The 17,851-nt window shown below is 59.9% G+C and overlaps 1 protein-coding gene across 6 annotated transcripts; it reads left to right on the top strand.

The window, feature by feature from the left end:
• Positions 1-2: 2 nt before the first annotated feature.
• Positions 3-16,130, top strand: ZNF444 (zinc finger protein 444). Of its 6 annotated transcripts, none has more exons than XM_082709682.1 (5): positions 3-140; positions 4,702-4,749; positions 5,475-5,819; positions 13,073-13,157; positions 15,057-16,130. In XM_082709682.1, the coding sequence occupies exons 2-5, from the start codon at positions 4,747-4,749 to the stop codon at positions 15,647-15,649; spliced, it is 1,026 nt and encodes a 341-aa protein (XP_082565808.1). In that variant the 5' UTR covers positions 3-140; positions 4,702-4,746; the 3' UTR covers positions 15,650-16,130. The 6 variants fall into 6 exon arrangements, with proteins under 6 accessions (XP_082565808.1, XP_082565807.1, XP_082565806.1 ...); XM_082709681.1 differs by having other exon boundaries at positions 4,601-4,749; XM_082709680.1 differs by having other exon boundaries at positions 4,572-4,749.
• The last annotated feature ends 1,721 nt before the right edge of the window (positions 16,131-17,851 follow it).

Here is a 17,851-nt window from a genome sequence, read left to right as displayed (position 1 = left end):
GAAGGCTAGGTGTCTGAGTGTTGGGGGGAAGGGGACGGATGAGTTTGGCGCAAAGCCTGCCGGGGCATGGAGTCCCGGTGAGCTTTGTGCGCATGTGCGACGAGTGAGGGGGCTTGGGGGGCCTCGTCTGGGAGACTGAGGTGAGCGAGGGGGGCAGGGAGGGTTAGGGGGGCGGTTGGACGCGCTTTGGGGAGAGGGGGGCTGGAGGCCGGAGGACCGAGGGGTGGAGAAGCGGGGGGAGGGGAGTAGAGGGGGGCTGAGCGAAGCGGGAGGTGGGGGGGATGGGAGCGGGAACGGGAGGGGGAGGGGCCAGGGGAGGGTCGGGAAGTGGGAGAGGGCTGCGGCCCCGCGGGATGGGGAACGCTGGCGGGAGTGGAGAAGCGGGGGCGGGGTGCGGGGGAGGGCCCCGAAGGGGGAGGGGTGGGGTGCGGGGCGTCGGATGCTGAGGCCGCCCGCCGCGCTCTTCTCTCGGGTGCTGGGCGCCCGCGTCGGGTCCGGGTGCGCGGGAGGCTGTTGGCCCGCGGCTCGCCCGGGCTCCAGGCTGGGCTCCTCTGTGGGAGCTGCTCCCGGCCGACTCCCGTCACCCTGCGGGCCCCCTCCTCTGAGGCTGGCGAGGTGTGGGTGCCGGCGCCTGGGGCTCCCTGTGCTCGAGCCCTTGCTGGCGCGGCCGCTGCGCTCCGCATCTGTTTTCCTCGCCCCTCGCCCTCACGCGGCGGGTTTTCCGGCCCATTTTACAGCCCGGGTGATGGGGACCCCGTGTAACAGGTGCTCGTGTACCGTGTGTGAGCACGGACCGCTGGGCGGCTGCAGAGCTGGGGCTTGCCCCAGAGCCCTTGCGCCCCGAGTATGTCCCGTGGGCCGGTGGCTCTCAGCCCCGGGGCTGGGAGCCCGTGTTCTGCTTCTCTGGGGAGACACAGCGGTATCTGGAAACCTGTGTGGCGGTCACAGCTGGGGTTTGGGGAAACGGCCGCTGGTTTCGGAGATGCTGACAGACATTTCGCGTGGCATGGGACGGCGGCCACATCACAGAAGCATCGGGCCCCATGTGGGACTGGTACTGAGGTTTGGAAACCCTGCAGTGGACATTCAAGTCTTCCCTGAGCGCTTACTGGATCTTGGACCACTTCTCGGTCATGATCTTGGCAACCCCGTGCGGGGAAGGAGCTGTTATCAGTCCTGGTTTCCAGGTGGAGAAATTCAGTCCACAGAGGGCAAGTCAGGGGTCCAGGGTCAGGCACTGGATAAATGGCCGAGCTGGAAATGGAAGCAGCCAAGGCCCGGAGCCCACTTCATAACCCTTTGATTAACCCAGCGGGCTGTGCAGAGGTGCTGGGTGCGACAAGCATGGGCTCTGGGATCCCACAGTTCCAGGTTTGAATCCTGTCTCTGAGTGATCTTGTGGGCTTCTGATTGTGGTGCCCAACCTGCAGGGCTGTTGGGGTGCTTGGGTGGGGCATTGTGAGGCCGAGCCTGCTCAGCAGCTGTCTCCTGAGGCTTCCAGGGTAGCGCACAGCACTCTGGCCGCGGCAGGAGGCACTGGACCGCAGTGGAGGGTAAGGATTGGTTCACCTGGTGGAACGAACTTCCTTACTGCTTCCTGGGTGGTGACCCCCGGACCCAGAGAAAGGTCCAGCTGGCCCTGCTCTCCACTCACTGTGGACAGCTGGTGGCTAACCCGTGAGCCCCCTCCCCCCAAGACTGCAGGACCCTTCAGCGTGATGCCTGAGCCCTGGCTCTCTCGGGTCAGATTCCAGTCCAATCCAGGGGGATCTGTCTCATAGCAAGCAGGCTTCTCTGTGTCTTTGGAGTCTCAGCTCTGGCCTGGGTCTTCTGGGAAGCCTTCCCTGCCACCCCAGGCTCACCAGCCCTTGAATGGAGAGATGGATGGGCGGGAGGTGATGTTGCAGGCTGGCTGTGGACCAGGCAGACAGGGGTGTGAGTTTAGGCTCTGTGACTTATTAGCTGAGTGACTTTAGGCAAGTGTCTTTATCTTCTCCATTGGCAAAATGGAGGCAATAATACTAAAATCCCATAGCACTGATCATCCCATAAATTTTCTTTGAGTGCCAGCCAGCACGCTGGGCTCTGTGGATGTGGTCTCTTGCTCTCCTAAAGCGTCAGTTCTCACGAAGGAGGATAGCACACAAAGAAAGCCCTTGTCTTGTTAAACACTAAAGGAAGTTAGTAAAGGTGATGGGATAGTAACTGCAGGGTAGGGTGTGTGGATGCTGTGTTAATCAGACAGCTTGAGGAGGCTCTCTGAGTAGGGGAAATTGCATGGAGGCCTCAAAAAAGAAAAGGAGTCAGCTGAGTAAAGGGGGGAAGAGCAGGTACAAAGGCCCTGGGGTAGAACTAGCGTTGAGTCTGAGAATATAATCCAGAAGCTGGTGTGGCTGGAGTAGAGAGAGCCAGGGATAAAACAGTGAGAGATAAGAAAGGTAGGCAGATGGGAGACCTTCTGTAGCAAGGAAGCAGCCAGGGGGTTTTGAGTGGGGAAGTGACATAATGTGATTTGTGTTGAGGGAAAAAAACTGCTTCTGATTGTTGTGGGATGATTTGCATCTAGGGTGGCAGGTTCAGGAGCAGGGAGATGATGTGGGAGGGTGTGGTGGCTGGCCCAACAGTGAGATGATGTCCATGGTCAGTGCATAATACTTAAGAGCCAGGGCTTTGGACTTGGGCTACCCTGGGGACCTTTCAGCCCAGCCACACAGAGCCTGTGTCCCAGAGCCAAGGATTCCTGTCTTGACCTCCTTTGCTGAAAAATGAGGATGGCCACAGGAGTTTCTCATATCATGAGGAAAGTTGTTCAAATGCAGACCTTCTCTTGACTCTCACTGGTCAGAGCCCTCATCTGCCTCCTGCCTTGGGTCGTGAGAGCTGTTCTGTAGTCCTGATCAGGAGCAAGCTACTGCAGCAACGAGGTCCTGAAACACAGTGGCTCAAGCCCAGTAGAAAAACTGGTTTCCTGACAGTGCAGGGTGTTACGATGTGGGTCAGTGCCGATACCCACGGGGCCATCCAGGATGCCTTCTGTGTTGGTCTCCCACCATCAGGAGTTGGCAAACTTTTTCTGGAAGAGCCAGACAGTAGATAGCTTTAGCCACGTGTCAGCTTTGCAGCTCTAAAGTCTGCCAGATGTCCGTAGCTCTGTCTTCCGAGCTCAGAAGCAGCCAGGGATGGTGCCCGAGCAAGTAGGCTTGGCCGTGTACCAATAAAACTTTATGGAAAAAAAAAAAAAGCGGTGCTTGGATGGCTCAGTCAGTTAAGGGTCTCCCTTTGGCTCAGGTTGTGAACCCGGGGTCCTGGGATAGAGCCCCATTTTTTGGCTCCCTGCTCAGCGGAGCCTGCTTCTCTCTCTCCCCCTTGCTTCCTGCTTTTTCTCTTGCTACCTCTCTCTCTCTCAAATAAATCAATAAGAAATCTTCTAAAAATTTTTAAAAAAGAAAGAGGCAACTGGCTGGCCCACTTGGTAGAGCATGCGACTCTTGATCTTGGGGTTGTAGGTTCAAGCCCCACAACCAAAAGATAAAATCTTAAAAAACAAAACAAAAGGAAAGATGGACTGCAGGCCAGATCTGGCCCACAGGCGGCTGTTTGCTGACCCAGTCCTAGTGGTTCTCAAGTGTCGTGATCTCGGGGCCCCTTTACATTCTTAAAAGTTACTGGAGATCCCGAACTATCTTTACCAGTAGCAGTTGTGTTTGTGGGTATGTATCCTATTAAAGCAAAGGCCAAAGAAATTTCAAAGTATTTACTAATAATGCCTATAAGAATAGAAGTAATCAACATTTCATATGTTGACATAAATAACCTTTTTTTTAATGGAAAATAACTGTGTTTTCCAAAACAAAAAATTGGAAACATGGCCTTGTTTTTCTGCAAATATCTCCAATTCTTGACTTGAAAGAAGATGGCTTCTCCATTCGGCCTGTGTGTGTGCAGCCTGTGGAAGACCCCGGCGCACCCTCAGATACCATCTTACCATCATGATGGAACAGTTCTGACCTTGCTATACCCTGGGGGTCCCTGGACCACAGGATGATCTCTCTTCTAGCCCGGAGTCTTTCAGTCTTAGTGCTGTTGACATTCGGGGCTGGACCATTCTGTGCCATGGGGCTGCCCTGTGGGCCTTAGGACCGCCAGCTGTCTCCCCACTGCTGGACACCCACAGCCCCATTCCCCTACCCCCCATCCAGCAGTCAAAAGTCTCCAGACATTCCCAGCTGTCTCCCGGTGGAGACGCTGCCGTGTCTGGGTCCCCTCCTTTGGGAACAGGGAAGAGGAAGTGGAGGGCACACGGCTTCCTTGGAGGGTGGGGTATTGCACATAGGAGGAAGGGGAGAGTGGATGTGGGCCAAGTCCCAGAGTCCGCCTCTTTTCCCAATCCCCGGACATGACTGGGGGCCCATCCATGTGTCGGATGGCGTGGGCAGCCATGGGAATACTGAATGGGCGCCTCAGCAACAGACACTGATTTCTCTCAGTTCTGGAGCTGGAGTCCAAGGTCGGGTGCAGGCAGATTTGTGTCCGGGCTGCGGGGGCAGCTTGCTTGTCTCCTCATGTGGCAGAGCACGTCCAGGGATGTCTGTTCCTCTAGCGGCACTGATCCCCTCGTATTCGGACCCCAGCCTCATGGCTTCTCTTCATCTCTTTCTCCGTTTTTACTGAGACGTCATCGACATAGAGTGTTGTGTTCAGTTACCCCGGGACCATCTGACGTGGGTACGTTGTGACGCGGTCGCCATGGTGAGTGCGGTTCACATCTGTCAACTCACGTCGTCAGGCTTGTCCTTGCTGTGGTGAGAACGTGTAAGCTTGTTCCCAGCAGTTCCGAGCGGACAGCGCCATCTCGGGAGCCCCAGCTGCCACGCCGCCCGTTAGAGCCCCCGTGTCTTCTAACAGAAGCTTGTGCCAGCTTCATCCAAACCCACCTCCGGACACCGGGGTGCTGGGTTAGAGCTCGGTGTGGGTTTGGGGATGTGAATAAGGAAGCGGTGGGGGGGGGGGGTGGTTTTGGAGCGGGCATGCTAGAGCCCGTGCTGCAGGGGGCGCAGGGTCTGTGTGTCATCTGGCAAGCAGTCACGGTGGCGATGGTGCTGGCGAGAGCTGCGGGCTTTCTGAGCCCGGCCGGGCCGTGCTGTTCCCGGCTGTCTGTGTGTTCGCTCCTCACACAAAGCCGAGGGAGGAGACTGAGGGGCAGTGGGGCCTGCGGTCACCTGCAGGGAAGGGGCAGAGACAGGGCCAGAGCCCGTGCTGTCCCTGGACAGGGTCCCATCTCCCCTCCTCCGCACCTTCCTTCTCAGGCACTCACCCTCAGCCTTGGAGGGGAAACTGAGGCGCAGAGAGGCACCACCACTTACTCCAGGTCCCTCGGCTCCCACCTGGGTGTGCTTGGGGTGCAGCCGGCGGGAGGCGGTGGTTTCCTGCATCACTGAGTTGGGTTCTGACTGTGCTGACTCCCCTCCCCACAGGCGCTGCTGTCCCCACAGGACTCACAGACCCCCATGGAGGTCCTGTCTCCCCAGCCCGTGAAGCAGGAAGGCCAGACGGCTGAGGGCCTGACCCTGGACTCGCCGTGGCACCGCTTTCGCCACTTCCACCTGGGCGATGCGCCGGGCCCCCGCGAGGCGCTGGGGCTGCTGCGCACCTTGTGCCGAGACTGGCTGCGGCCCGAGCTGCACACCAAGGAGCAGATGCTGGAGCTGCTGGTGCTGGAGCAGTTCCTGAGCGCACTGCCCGCCGACGTCCAGGCCTGGGTGTGCAGCCGGCGGCCCCAGAGCGGGGAGGAGGCCGTGGCCCTGCTGGAGGAGCTCTGGGTGAGCGCGGGGCTGGCGGGGGCGGGGGGGGGGGAGTGGGGTGGGGTGGGAGGACCAGCTTTCCCCTCACCTGACTGGAGATCGGCCTCCCCCTCTTTGCCCGGCCTCGGGGCACAAGGGGCACAAGGGAGAGCGGGAGGCTTTGGGGCAGGTGTGTGCTTGCAGAGGGGTCCCCAAGACTGCCCTCCCTCTGACTCTCACGGCAACTTTGGGGGTCTCCGGGACTGCTCTCCAGTTGCATTCAGGGAAAGGATTCAGAGCCACCCAAAAGCCGTCTCCTCCCTCACACTGGGGTTTGTCATGGCCGAGGGGCACAGATTGGGTCGGCGGAGGAAGGAGCTGCAGGGCCCCAGCCCTGGCCCAGAGCCTCCGGCTGCCCTCTCACAGGGGTGCATGGACAGCCTGAAGTCCTCCCGGCCATGGTGTGTGACTTGTGCCTGCAGTGTCACCAGCTGGGGTGGCTCCCTGAGCCTCGGTGCCCGGAGTTTGCTGGGCCCCAGTGTGCGGGCCTGATCCTTGTCCCCTCCAGCCCCTGTGGAGGCTGGGCAGACCCTGGGTGTCTGGAAGTCTCTGATACAAACTGTACTGTGGGACTGTCCAGTGTGGCCCAAGGCCACCAGGCACACAGACGCTTGTGTCAGGCAGGGTGCCCCCAGGCCTTACAGGTCACCACCTGGTGGCTGAGAGCAGACGCCAGCCCTCTCTTTGGGGAGACCAGATGCTTTACTGAGATGGGGTCATCCGACCGGAGCCTATGGACCAGGCTTGCCCCCTGCCCTCTAGCTTTGTGGAGAGGGGCACAGCCAGGCCTATCTGTCCACACGATTCCTGTGGCTCTTCTGCCACAAGGCCTGAGCGGGGCAGTGCAGACACAGACCGATGGCCCGTAAAAAGCTGGAAACCCTTACTCCTGGTCCATCACAGGAACAGCCTGCAGACCCCCGGTTTAGAGCCACGCTGTCCGGGGAGCAGTAGTCCGTGAGCTTGAATGTAGTCCTGAACCATCCAGTAGCATAATAGAAAGAGTGGAAAGGAACAGAGGATTTAATTATTGAACTCAGTGTGTCCAAGCTCTTAGTGTCTTGGCAGTGGTGTGCAAGGCGGCTGAGCTGGCATCCCGGGGTGTGTGCAGCACGGGGTCCCAGGCTGGGGTCACCACCCGCTCGGCCAGGCAGGGATTTCCCTCGGCCCCCGGGGATCCCAGCAGCTAAGAACAGTCCTCAGAACCACAGAGGCCCGCACGCTGCCAGTGGCCATGCCAAGTGGCCATCAGAACCACTTGGAGCCCAGGGAGGGCTCCATCCCTGGGCCTCGCTCAGCCTCCGCTTCCAAGGCCATGTCCTTTCCTTACCCCGACTCTTCCCGTGATGCTGGGGCTGTCCCCACACGTCAGCATCCCAAGCCCGGGGAGCAGGGTCCGTTGTGTCCGCCGCGGACGCAGGTGGGTGCCTGAGGAGTCGGAAAGGGTGTGGAAAGGGTTTCAGAGTCTCGTCGAGCCGTGGTTCCCGGGGATGCTCTGACAGCTTCCCTGTCTGCCGGGGCGTCCTTCTCCTCCTCTGGTAAGAGAACAGCCTCGGGCGGGGAGCCAGGCAGAGCATCTCTGGACGGGGTGATGCTGTTCCGTGGGGTCACGCCGCACCATCCCTGGCCCCTGGATGCTGCTTCCCCATTGCTGTGGGACGGACAGTGTTTAAAGCAAAGGCATGAAGAGCGATGGTTGCCTGGCATCAGGCCTTTGCCCTCAGACTGTGGCAGAGGGATCCAGAAAGCTGGAGTCTGGGAAATGTGTCTGGGACGAGGGTGTCTATGGGGCCGGGGTCGTCCGTGTGCGGGCAGAGCCTTCCCTGGTGCGGCCCCAGACCCGGCTGCCAGGGCCCCCAGGAGCTCCAAAGAGCCCTGCTCCCGGGCCTCCCTCAGGCGCGGAGCTTGCTGTTACCGGCTGCAGGTGCCACCGCCTCCGTGGGCTGCTTTTGTTTAAGATTTTATTTAGGAAAGAGGGCCTGTAAGTGAGGGAGGGGCAGAGGGAGTGGGAGAAGCAGGCTCCCCGCTGAGCAGGGAGCCTGATGGACAGATGGATGGACAGAGGGACGGAAGCGGAGGGATTCTATCCCAGAAGCCTGGGATCGTGACCTGAGCAGACGCTCAGCTGTTGAGCCAGCCAGGTGCTTGGCTTCCATGTACTTTTAACTTTGGGGGGGTGGGGATGGGGTACAGTTCCCTGCCGGGAGTCAGGACAGGGACCTGTGCTGGCACTGCAGGGCCCCACGGGCCGCCAACGTGCGGTGCGTCACCTGGGGAAACCCAGAGAGGAGCTCCGTGTGCGAGCTGTGGCTTCGCTCCGCACCATGCCTTTGAGGCTGACGCATGCGGTCGTGTGGGTTGGTGGGTGGTTCCTTTCTCGCTCTGTGGTGGGGACACGCCAGCTTCTCTGTCCCTCCCCTACTCAAGGACCCAGAAGTGGTCTCCAGTGCTGGGTGGTTTTGAGTGCAGCTGCCATAAGGACCGAGCTGTGTTTGTCCGTGTGGGCACAAGTGCTCTTTGTCCGGAGGGGTGGCTGGAGTGCAAGGGCTGGGTTTCGCGGAGGTTGTGTTTGATTCTAGAAGAAGCCTCCCAGCTACTTCTTGAGGTGGCGGTGGCACTTGGCATGGCCACCGGCAGCGTTTGGGCCTCTGTGGTTCTGAGGACTTTTCTTGGCTGCTGGGATCCCCAGGAGCCGAGGGAAATTCCTGCCTGGCCGAGCCAGCCTCGTGGAAATCCCTTGGTGCTGTGACGCATGTGGCAGTGACTAGAGCGTGGGTCCTTGAGCGCAGGGGCCATGTCTGCCCCGTTCACGGCTGTGTCCTTGGTGCCTTCAGTTCTGTACGCGGTGGGTGCTCGGAAAGGGGCTTGCCGGGGAGCGGAGGGTGACCCCCCAGGCCGCCTCCGTTGGTGCAGTGGGCAGTGCGTAGTGCGGGTCACATCTGTGGAGCGAGAGCCTGGTCCATGCCACAGGTGAGGGGAGACGGCCGGGCGGGACTGAACTGGCCACGCCCAGCCCCCCCAGTCCCCCACCCCCCCCTGCTTCCGGTGGCAGGCACACAATAGCCAGGGGTCCACCCCAGCCAGCCCAGGAAACCCAAAGGAAAGCCGGTGGGCGGGAGGCGGGGAGAGCCCGGGTTGCAGTCAGTCACAACAGGAAACGCCCGCTGGCCTGGGCCTCCTGGTCAGCGCTCAGGGAGTTCTGGGACCGAGGAGGAAGAGAACAGGGACAGCCGGCAGGGGAGAGGCTGTCAGGGCCCGCGTGTAGGAGGGCAGGCCAGCTGCGGCCCCAAGAGTTGAAGGCGGGCCACAGGGCTTGCTGAGCCTGTGCATCTTGGGCCAGAGGGTGAAGCTACGGGAGAAAGACACCCCCCGCCCCGGCAGTGGCCTGCGGGACCCTTCAGGACCCTGTGGTCGGGCCTCCTGCCTTTGCTCCCTGCGCCCCCCACCTGGTGGACCTGCAGGGTAGGAAGTGCAGACTTGAACCCAAGTGTCCTTGCTGCCGCAGGCGAGCAGTGCTGGCCACTGGGCAGCTCCGTGTGCGGTGCTCAGGGCTTCCCCGAGGACCCCTTGCCCTGATACCACCTGCAGGTTCAGGGCTCCCCAGGGCCAACTTGGGTTCAGTAATTCCTGAGAAGGACTCAGGACTTGACGAGAGCTGGGGTGCTCCCGGTTCTGACTTGTTTCAATGAAAAGACAAGAGACCCTCAGGGCTGGGTCCAGGAAAGCTGCTGTCCCAGGGGTGCCGTGGGGACAGCACTGTGCTGACGAGGGAGGCTCCCAAGCTTGGTGTCCAGGTTTTTTACTGGAGGTCAGCTGTACAGCCACAAGGCGGACGCTGCTCTCCAGCCCCCTGGAGGCTAAGAGGCCCCCATGAAACCCGCTGTTAGCTTAGCCTGCCTGTCTCCACCCAACCCTGAGGGGTCAGTACCTCAACAGTGTTACCCTGTCTCCCTGGTGATGGCACGCATCCCAGAGAAGTCAGCAACTGGCCGGAGGTCACGGGGCTAGTTAGGGGACAGTGGGAGGAGTGGAACCCACAGGCCCTGGCTCTAGATTCTGCTTCTAAGCTTGCTGTACCCCAGGGACGGGGCCCCCAGTGCTTGCTCCAGCACCCAAGCCTCATCCCCACAGCTCTTCTGCCTGGGTGTCTTGCTCTGTGCACAGTCTAGCATCCCATGCCTGGGACCCCAAACCAGAGAGCCCTAGGCCATCCAGAGGACGTGTGTGCCCTCCTGGGCTGTGTTCGAGGGCGGGCGGGCTGACGCAGCTGCAGCAGAGGCCGGCGGGGCAGGCATCTGGCCCATATCCCGCTCCCGGGCGGCTGTGCCATGCCAGTCCAGGTCAGGACCTGGGGTGAGACAGAGCGCCACTTCAGCCCCTCCGCCCTGACCCCAGGGTGGGAGGTAACATGCTCAGGGTCCCACAGGCAGGTCTGTGGCTGGAGGCACCTAGGGACTTAGTGAGCCTCATGCTGGACCCTGACTCCACACCTTGGTACCCACTTAACTTTACCCTGTTCTTTAGGAACCGTTTCTTCATCAGAGCAGAGGCAGACAGTTTGACCCTTACCCTTTCCCCCACCCATCGCTCACTTGCTTGGCGCCTACTGAGAAGAGGCACCGGGAGTCGGAGCCCAGCCCTCTTCCATGGTGGCGGGAATGTGCCCCGGGACAGGTCTGGCAGTGCCTGTGAAGGTTAAACAACAGCCACCCTGTGAGCCCATAGTCCCCACCTGGCATACGAGCCTACAAACATCTGTCCCTGATGCGAGTGATGTGGCAGCCGGGCGGCAGGCTCTGTAATAGGCAAACAGTGGAAGTGCCCCAGGTGCCCGCTGGGATGGAGAAGCAGCACAGTCCAGCCTCGCAAGCGGACGCTGCTCAGCCACCCACGCCAGCTGGAGTGACTGTCCGAGATGTGATGCGGAAGGGGGAGGGAGCCTGTGAGAAGGGGCTGTAGACCGCAAGATTCCATTAATGTAGCTTCCAGAACAGGCAGACCCAGAGACACAAGCCTGCGGGTTCCCTGGGGCTGGGGCAGGGAACCTGAGCAACTGCTACTAGGTCTGTGGTTTAGTTTGTGGGAGATGAAAATATCCTAGAACTGGGGGTGGTCGTATGCCTGTGAGTGTGCTAAAGCCCACGGGATTGTATTCTCAGTAGGTGAATTCTGCAGGTGAGTCATGCCTTGCGACAGTTATTAAAAGGACTGGCACCAGGATACACAGAAGGCAGGTGGGCCAGGCCCTCCCCTCCTGAAGCGCACACTCTGTGGGAGCAGATGGGCAGCAGAGGCATAGAAATGCCGGTGGCAGTTCAGGTGGCTGTCGGGAGGTCTCCTGAACATATCAGGACTAGGTGATACCAGCTCCAGACAAACTTTTTAAAAATTGAAGAAGGTATACTTCCCAGCTCCTTCTGCGGGCCAAACCAAGGATGCTGCGAGAAAGAGAACTGTTGGCCAGCATCCTCAATCTCCAAATAATGGTACCACATGAAAGACTACCCCCCCCCCCGCCCCGCCAAGAACAAGGGTACCTGTGTACTTTGTGGTTCTACGTATGAAGTTTCTAGAACATAAAAGCAGCTCTGGAGTGACGGGAAGCGTGCATCAGGGTTTGCTGATTAGTGCTGCGGAGAGGCACGAGGAAACTTTCAGGGGCTGATATGCTTACCATCTCGGCGCTGATGGCAGTTGCGGGAGCGTGTACGTGTTGAAATTCACTGGGTCGTGTACTTTAAGTATATGCATTCTTTTAATCTTTTATTTTTTTTAAGTTTTTATTTATTTGATAGAAACACAGTGAGAGAGGGAACACAACCAGAGGGAATGGGAGAAGGAGAAGCAGGCTTCCCACCAAGCAGGCAGCCCAATGTGGGACTCAATCCCAGGACCCTGGGATCATGACTTGAGCCAAAGGCAGACTCTTAATGACTGAGCCACCCAGGCACCCCTAAATATATGCATTTGTAATGTGCATCCATATAACCTCCATGTTGAATAGTATAGTGTGACAGGTAGCAGGATAGGGACCGTTCTTAAGTAACAGAGGCTGATAAACGTTTGTGTGGTAGCAGCGATGGGGGCTCAGTCAAGTCTGGAAGGACATGTTGGAGGCAGACAGGGAGAGGGAGAAGAGTATGCCGAAGAGTGGAGGTTTGAGAGAACCTGGCATGCTCGGGGCATCATTAGCTTTCTACTGTGGACTTTCGGAACGGGACCTGGCTGGAGGTGGGGCTGGAGGAGGAGGTGGCAGGGCACGCTGGCCTGTGGGCCACAGCAGAAGCAAGTAGCGAGTCAGCACCTGTGGTACCATAACAGCCTGAGCCACGCGAGTGGTCAGGAATCCGCTTACAGCCTGCTGGAGCAAAGAGGTGACCACACAAAGTATTCATCCTGCAGCCACCAGACAACGTGGGCATTCACAGGTCCCAGACAATGCACGTTTGGGAAAAGCTCCAGAAGCTCCCTGCAGAGTCATCTTGCTAGCTGATAGAAATTTAGGCATCACTGACTAACACCCTAAGCGTTGCATTTAAAAGAAGTAAATATGAGAAGGAAGTTGGGTGTGTGGAACTCAGGAGTCAGCTCTCCTTTGTTGGCACCAAGATTCTGATCTGTTCTTTGGGGACAAGGGCTTAAGAACAATGACAATAGCGTGAAGAATATGAACATAAAATATGTCTGAAACATAGAATAGTCTAAAACATTTTCAGTAACCTTTCGTGTTCCTGACTGACACTGTCTGCTCAGAAGTGATCTACCATTTGATCAGGGAAAAGTTCCATTCCTGAGCTTTATTTTTTTTCCTGAGTTAGAGATAGCTTATGTGTTTTTCTTGTGTATTTTGTCAAGGAGTTTGGTTTGCACTTTATCCAGAGGGCAGGAATTGTGAAGCTAAGGTAGGATTTAAAGCTGTTGTGTCAGTTGTCCTTTGCAAGTCACCCCAGACTTAGAGGCTTTTCACAACGAATGCTTGTTGTCTCACAGTTTCTGTGGGTCAGGAATTTGGGGCAGATCTGACTCAGGGACTCATGAGGGGGTTAGCTGGGGGCTGGGGGATCTGGTCCCCAGATGGTCCCTCACCTGGTAACCAGCCAGAGGCCTGGTGGCCAGCTTCTCCCAGAGCACGTGGTAGGGCTTGATGACAACGTAGTGGGGTTTGCAGGGGAGAAAAAGTAGAGCCTGTTACTGTGGTTTCTCATTTCTGAGTGTGGTATCTCTCATTCCAGGGACCAGCAGTGAGGGCACCTCAGGATGTGACAGAAGGCTCTGGAGTGAGCACTGGAAAGGATGATGTTGGGATGATGCCCTTAGGTGAGTAGCTCACCCCTCCCCCACCCTGAGGGGGTCCCCCTCCTCATCATTCATTTTCTCAGTGAACATTCCTGGTGACCCTGCCATGTGCCAGGCCCTGAGCTGGGCACCGGGGCTGGAAATGGGTCAGACACGCCCTCACAGAGGGCACGGCGATAGCGTGTGCCTGACGGTATAGCCGGTGCCTAACCATGTGTCCCAGCTGGGCGTGTGTGCCGGGCACCGTTCTGCCAGCTCTCTTGCTACCTGTGTTGCCACGCGGGACTCTCACCCAGTATATCAGCAGACTAGTCCTCAAGAAAAGTCCACAGTTTGGGTTTTTATGACATGCCTGATTTTCACACATTTTTCACATTTTTAAGCACATTGCAGTGCACCAAGCCGACCCCACCTCTGGCTGGCCTGCTGGGTACACGCTGCCCTCTGGGAGCCGACGCCCAGCAGACTGGAAACCCAAGGTCCAAGGAGCTCAAGCAGCTTGCCTGAGGCCACATAGCAAGTCAGGGCCAGAGCCAGGGTGGGGACGGTGGCCTCTGCCCCTGACGGGAGGTTTCTTTGCACCCGGGAAAGACGGCCAGGACACCGGGCATAGGAGCTGGTGGCTGGTGTGGAGGAAGCGTGTGGATGGGAGCAGGAGCTTTATACTTTGCAGTTACACTGGGGTCATTCTTGTAAATTGGATCATGAGCTGGAGCTTTTCCCCCCAGAACTCCATAGGGCAGTTTAAAAACCTGGAGAAAGGAAATGTGAGGTTCACCTGTCCCCCGACTTATCCGCCCATCCGTTTCCCCAGATCCCCACTCACGCCACGCATCACACATCGTGTGGCCAGCCTGCCTGCTCTTTCACGCCTCTGTCTCCCTACTGTCCCCTCTCCTCCATCCACCCCCACCCCCCCACCTGCTGTCCATCCGTCCCTCTCTCCATTGTCCATCTGTTATTTTATTTCTCAAGATTTTTTTTTTTTTTTAATTTGACAGGCAGAGTAGGCAGAAAGGCAGGCAGAGAGAGAGGAGGAAGCAGGCTCCCTGCTGAGCCGAGAGCCCAATGCAGGGCTCCATCCCAGGACCCTGGGATCATGACCTGAGCCGAAGGCAGAGGCTTTAACCCACTGAGCCACCCAGGCGCCCCTCCATCTGTTACTTTAAACCAGGAACTTAAAAAAAAATTTTTTTAGAAAGATTTTATTTAGGGAAAGGGATAGGGAGATAGGGAAAGAGGGGAGTGGGAGAGGGAGAAGCAGACTCCCCGCTGAGCAGGGAGCCTGATGCAGAGCTGGATCTCATGACCCTAGGAATCATGACCTGAGCTGAAGGCAGACACCTGGTGACTGAGCCATCCAGGTACCCCAGGAATCTTTTATAAAAAGGTTTTAGTGAAAGAGAGAGCATGGCGGGGGGTGGCGGAGCAGACTCCCGGCTGAGCAGGGACCCCGCCCCCAAAGGGGGGCTCAGTCCTAGGATATGAGGTCATGACCCAAGGGGAAGGCGGATGCTTAAAGGATTGAGCCACCCTGGCGACCCACTGTCCATCTGTCTGCCCGCCCCGCCCCCGCCCCTCCCCCTCGCCCCTCCCCCCTCGCCCCTCGCCAGCTCCTGCACCATCCACCCACTGACGCTCCCGGACACGCGGATCATCTGCATCCGCATTCCCTTTCCCGCTCAGCCGTGCCCGCACGGCGCCTCCATTTGTTGGGCACTGACTGCACTGTGCGGCGTCCCTGCGACTCATCAGCCCTACCCCCTACCCTTAATGCCATGGTTTCCTGGCATTAAGCTTTGCCCGGGCAGGGCCCTTCCTGGTACAGGCCTGACCCCTACCCCACCCCCCCACCCCCTGGCCTGCCCCCGCCCCCTGTGCCCTGCACCACCCCGCCCTCACTCTGCCTTTGTCCGGCAGGAGATGCGGCCCCCAGGGTGGAGATGCTGGCGACGGGGGACGCCCAGGCCACGCGCCCCTACAAGCAGGAGCCAGGCAGCCCTCCACCGGCCCCCGCGGCGCCGCCTGCGCCCGGCCTGCCCCCCTTCCTGGCGGCGGCGGCGGCCGCCCCGGGCACCACCTCCTGCCCCGAGTGCGGCAAGGTCGCCCTGAAACCCGCGCACCTGCTGCGCCACCGGCAGAGCCACTCGGCCGAGAAGCCGCACGCCTGCCCTGAGTGCGGCAAGGCCTTTCGGCGCAAGGAGCACCTGCGGCGCCACCGCGGAACGCACCCCGGCGGCCCCGGGCCGGCACTGCGCCCGCTGCCTGCGCGCGAGAAGCCGCACGCCTGCTGCGAGTGCGGCAAGACCTTCTACTGGCGCGAGCACCTGGTGCGCCACCGCAAGACGCACTCGGGGGCGCGGCCGTTCGCCTGCTGGCAGTGCGGCAAGGGTTTCGGGCGCCGCGAGCACGTGCTGCGCCACCAGCGCATCCACGGCCGTGCGGCAGGCGGCGCGGGCGCGGCGGCGGGCCCTGGCGGCGGGGGCCCCTTCCCGGCCTGGCCACTGGGGTAGCAGCCGCCGCGCCTGCCGCCCAGCCCCTCCCGGCCTGCAGCCCCCTGCTCCTGCGCCGGCTCCAGTCGGAACCTGTTTCCTCGACTCCTGTCCCGGGCCACACGGCCCTATCGGGTTGTCACGGCCTGCCAGGCTGTCCCACTCCGTGCAGGTGTGCCTGCGAGCCCCTCCGCCCCCCTCCCCGTCCTCTCCACCTGCCGTGTGGGGGCCCAGCGAGGCTGGCCTGAGCCCAAGAGAGGAGCGCGGGCCCCTGATCCAGAGGAGGCTGGAGGAAGGAGACCCCTCCCCACGGGGCGAGGGTGGGAGGGGGAAGGGGTGATGGTTCTGACAGGATGGACTGGGCTCTGCTCGTGGGCTCCTTGGGCTCGCCCCTCTCTGCGGCTGGGAGGGTGCGTGATGGACAGCGATGCCTGCTCCAGGGAAGCACCGCGGAGACCACAGTTCACCATTTGGAGAGTAATAAAGTTACTGATGAGAGGTGCCCAGGCAGTCCCGGGTTCTGTGAAGGTGGGCCTCACCTCCAAAGCCCGTGTTCTGGGGGGACCTTGGGCATCAGTTCCTCGTCCTTGAGCCTGGAGAGGAGCCTCTCAGAGATGGGTTTCATCCAGCTCCCTGGGGGCCCAGGAGCAGGTGTCTCCACTGCCGTCCTTAGAGCCAGAACGATGCTCAATGGAGGGACTGGCTTGGCGACAGACCCACTTGGGTTCTAATCTCGGCCTGTGGCTTCCTGGCTGCTCAGCTTTCATACCCACTGTGGGTTTCGGTGTCCACATCTGTAAACAGCAGTGGTTCCTACGTTCATTGCCAGAGTCTTCCTTGGGGGAGGCACCCATTCATGGGGGACACCCAAATACCAGATCAGTAAGTCTTGGGAAACCGATTTTGTCAAGAGAGGGATCCAGTATTCACTGAGGATGGGGCATGAAGTTGGGGGCCACCGGTCCGGGACCTTGCAGGGGGGGGTTCCCGGGAGTGGCTTACTGTGGAGTGCGGACCCTGGCCTGCCTCATCAGCTCCTGCGACCCCCACCCTCCTTGTGCTCTGTTAAGCACAATCCTGGAGTTCAAGCCCAGCTGTTTTGTCTTTAGGAAGGTGCTGCTGCACCTGACCGGTAAGACCCCGGCCACAGTCCAGGCCCTGGCCGCAAGGGAGTCTGGGAGGGCACGAGCTAGACCGTCCGGCATCTGCAGCTGGAGGCTGGCTCCCCCTTCCAGCAGCCATGAGGCAGGACAGTGCCCAGACCCTGAGGGAGGCTGGGATGGCATGTATCTGCCAGGGTGCCCTGGAGCAGCCCTGAGGTCACAACACCCGCCGTGTGTGACAGGTGGGAAGGGCGGATCGGAGGTGCTGTGGGGCAGGGAACGCAGACTCCCGGCTTGCCCTGCGTGAGGCCCCACACACGCCCTGGTCACAACGCCGTGTCCTGTGCCCACCAGCCGGCAGAGGAAACTGGCTTGAGAAGCCGCGTCTGCTGCAGCTGCAGGACCTCGGGGGGCTGGGGTGGGGGGTTGTCTGAGGATGGGGTTCCGTGACAACAGGACTAGGCGCTCCTAGCTATGGGTCAGGCCCTTGGTCAGGTGCAGAAATCCTCCATCTGGTTTATTGCCATAGTGCAGCGAGGCTGTACCCAGCACACAGTTGGGGAAAACGAAGCACGGGAAGGGTGAGTGGCTGCAGCCCGGCTGGCCCGGCGCGGGCGCATCATGCAGGGATCACGGGACTCGGGCTCCTGCCTCACTTGGGGCTTCCCGCCTCTGCCACCCGCGTGAGCCCGGCTTTGGCTGGGGAGGTTCCGTCCCTTCCAACAAGCTCCCCGGAGCCTGATTTCCCTGAGGAAGCCCCTTGACGCACGCTGCCTCCGTCAGTGTGGACTGCTGCTGTCCCTCAGTCGGGACGCAGAGTCGTGCGCCTGTCTTGTGGCTCCGGTGGCAGAGCCCAGACACAGCTGGGGAGATGCCGGCATCAGCACTTAGGCACTCGTCCACCAGGGGGCACACCCCGCCGGCCAGCATCTACTGCCATGAAGGGCCAAGACCCCCTCGGAGACTGCAGAAAGACCTCCCCAGGCCAGTAGGAAGCTTGGTGCCAGCTGGTGGGGGGTGCGGAGTGCTGCTGACAGAACCCCCCCAACGCCCCCCCCCGCCCACCCCCAGACTCACGGGGGCCACGGGTGTCTGTCTCCGTGTTGCTTGTGTGGCAGCG

This window comes from Mustela nivalis (assembly GCF_964662115.1).
Source record: "Mustela nivalis genome assembly, chromosome: 18".
Classification (NCBI taxonomy): Eukaryota; Metazoa; Chordata; class Mammalia; order Carnivora; family Mustelidae; genus Mustela; species Mustela nivalis.
Note: the sequence above shows the minus strand (reverse complement) of the source record. Positions and strands in the feature narration are given on the sequence as shown.

Bases quoted from the DNA above. Each gene is read 5' to 3' on its own strand.
- ZNF444 (XM_082709682.1), top strand. The intron at 5,820-13,072 runs GTGAGCGCGGGG...CTCTCATTCCAG, and splicing joins CCCTGCTGGAGGAGCTCTGG to GGACCAGCAGTGAGGGCACC. The intron at 13,158-15,056 runs GTGAGTAGCTCA...TTTGTCCGGCAG, and splicing joins TGTTGGGATGATGCCCTTAG to GAGATGCGGCCCCCAGGGTG.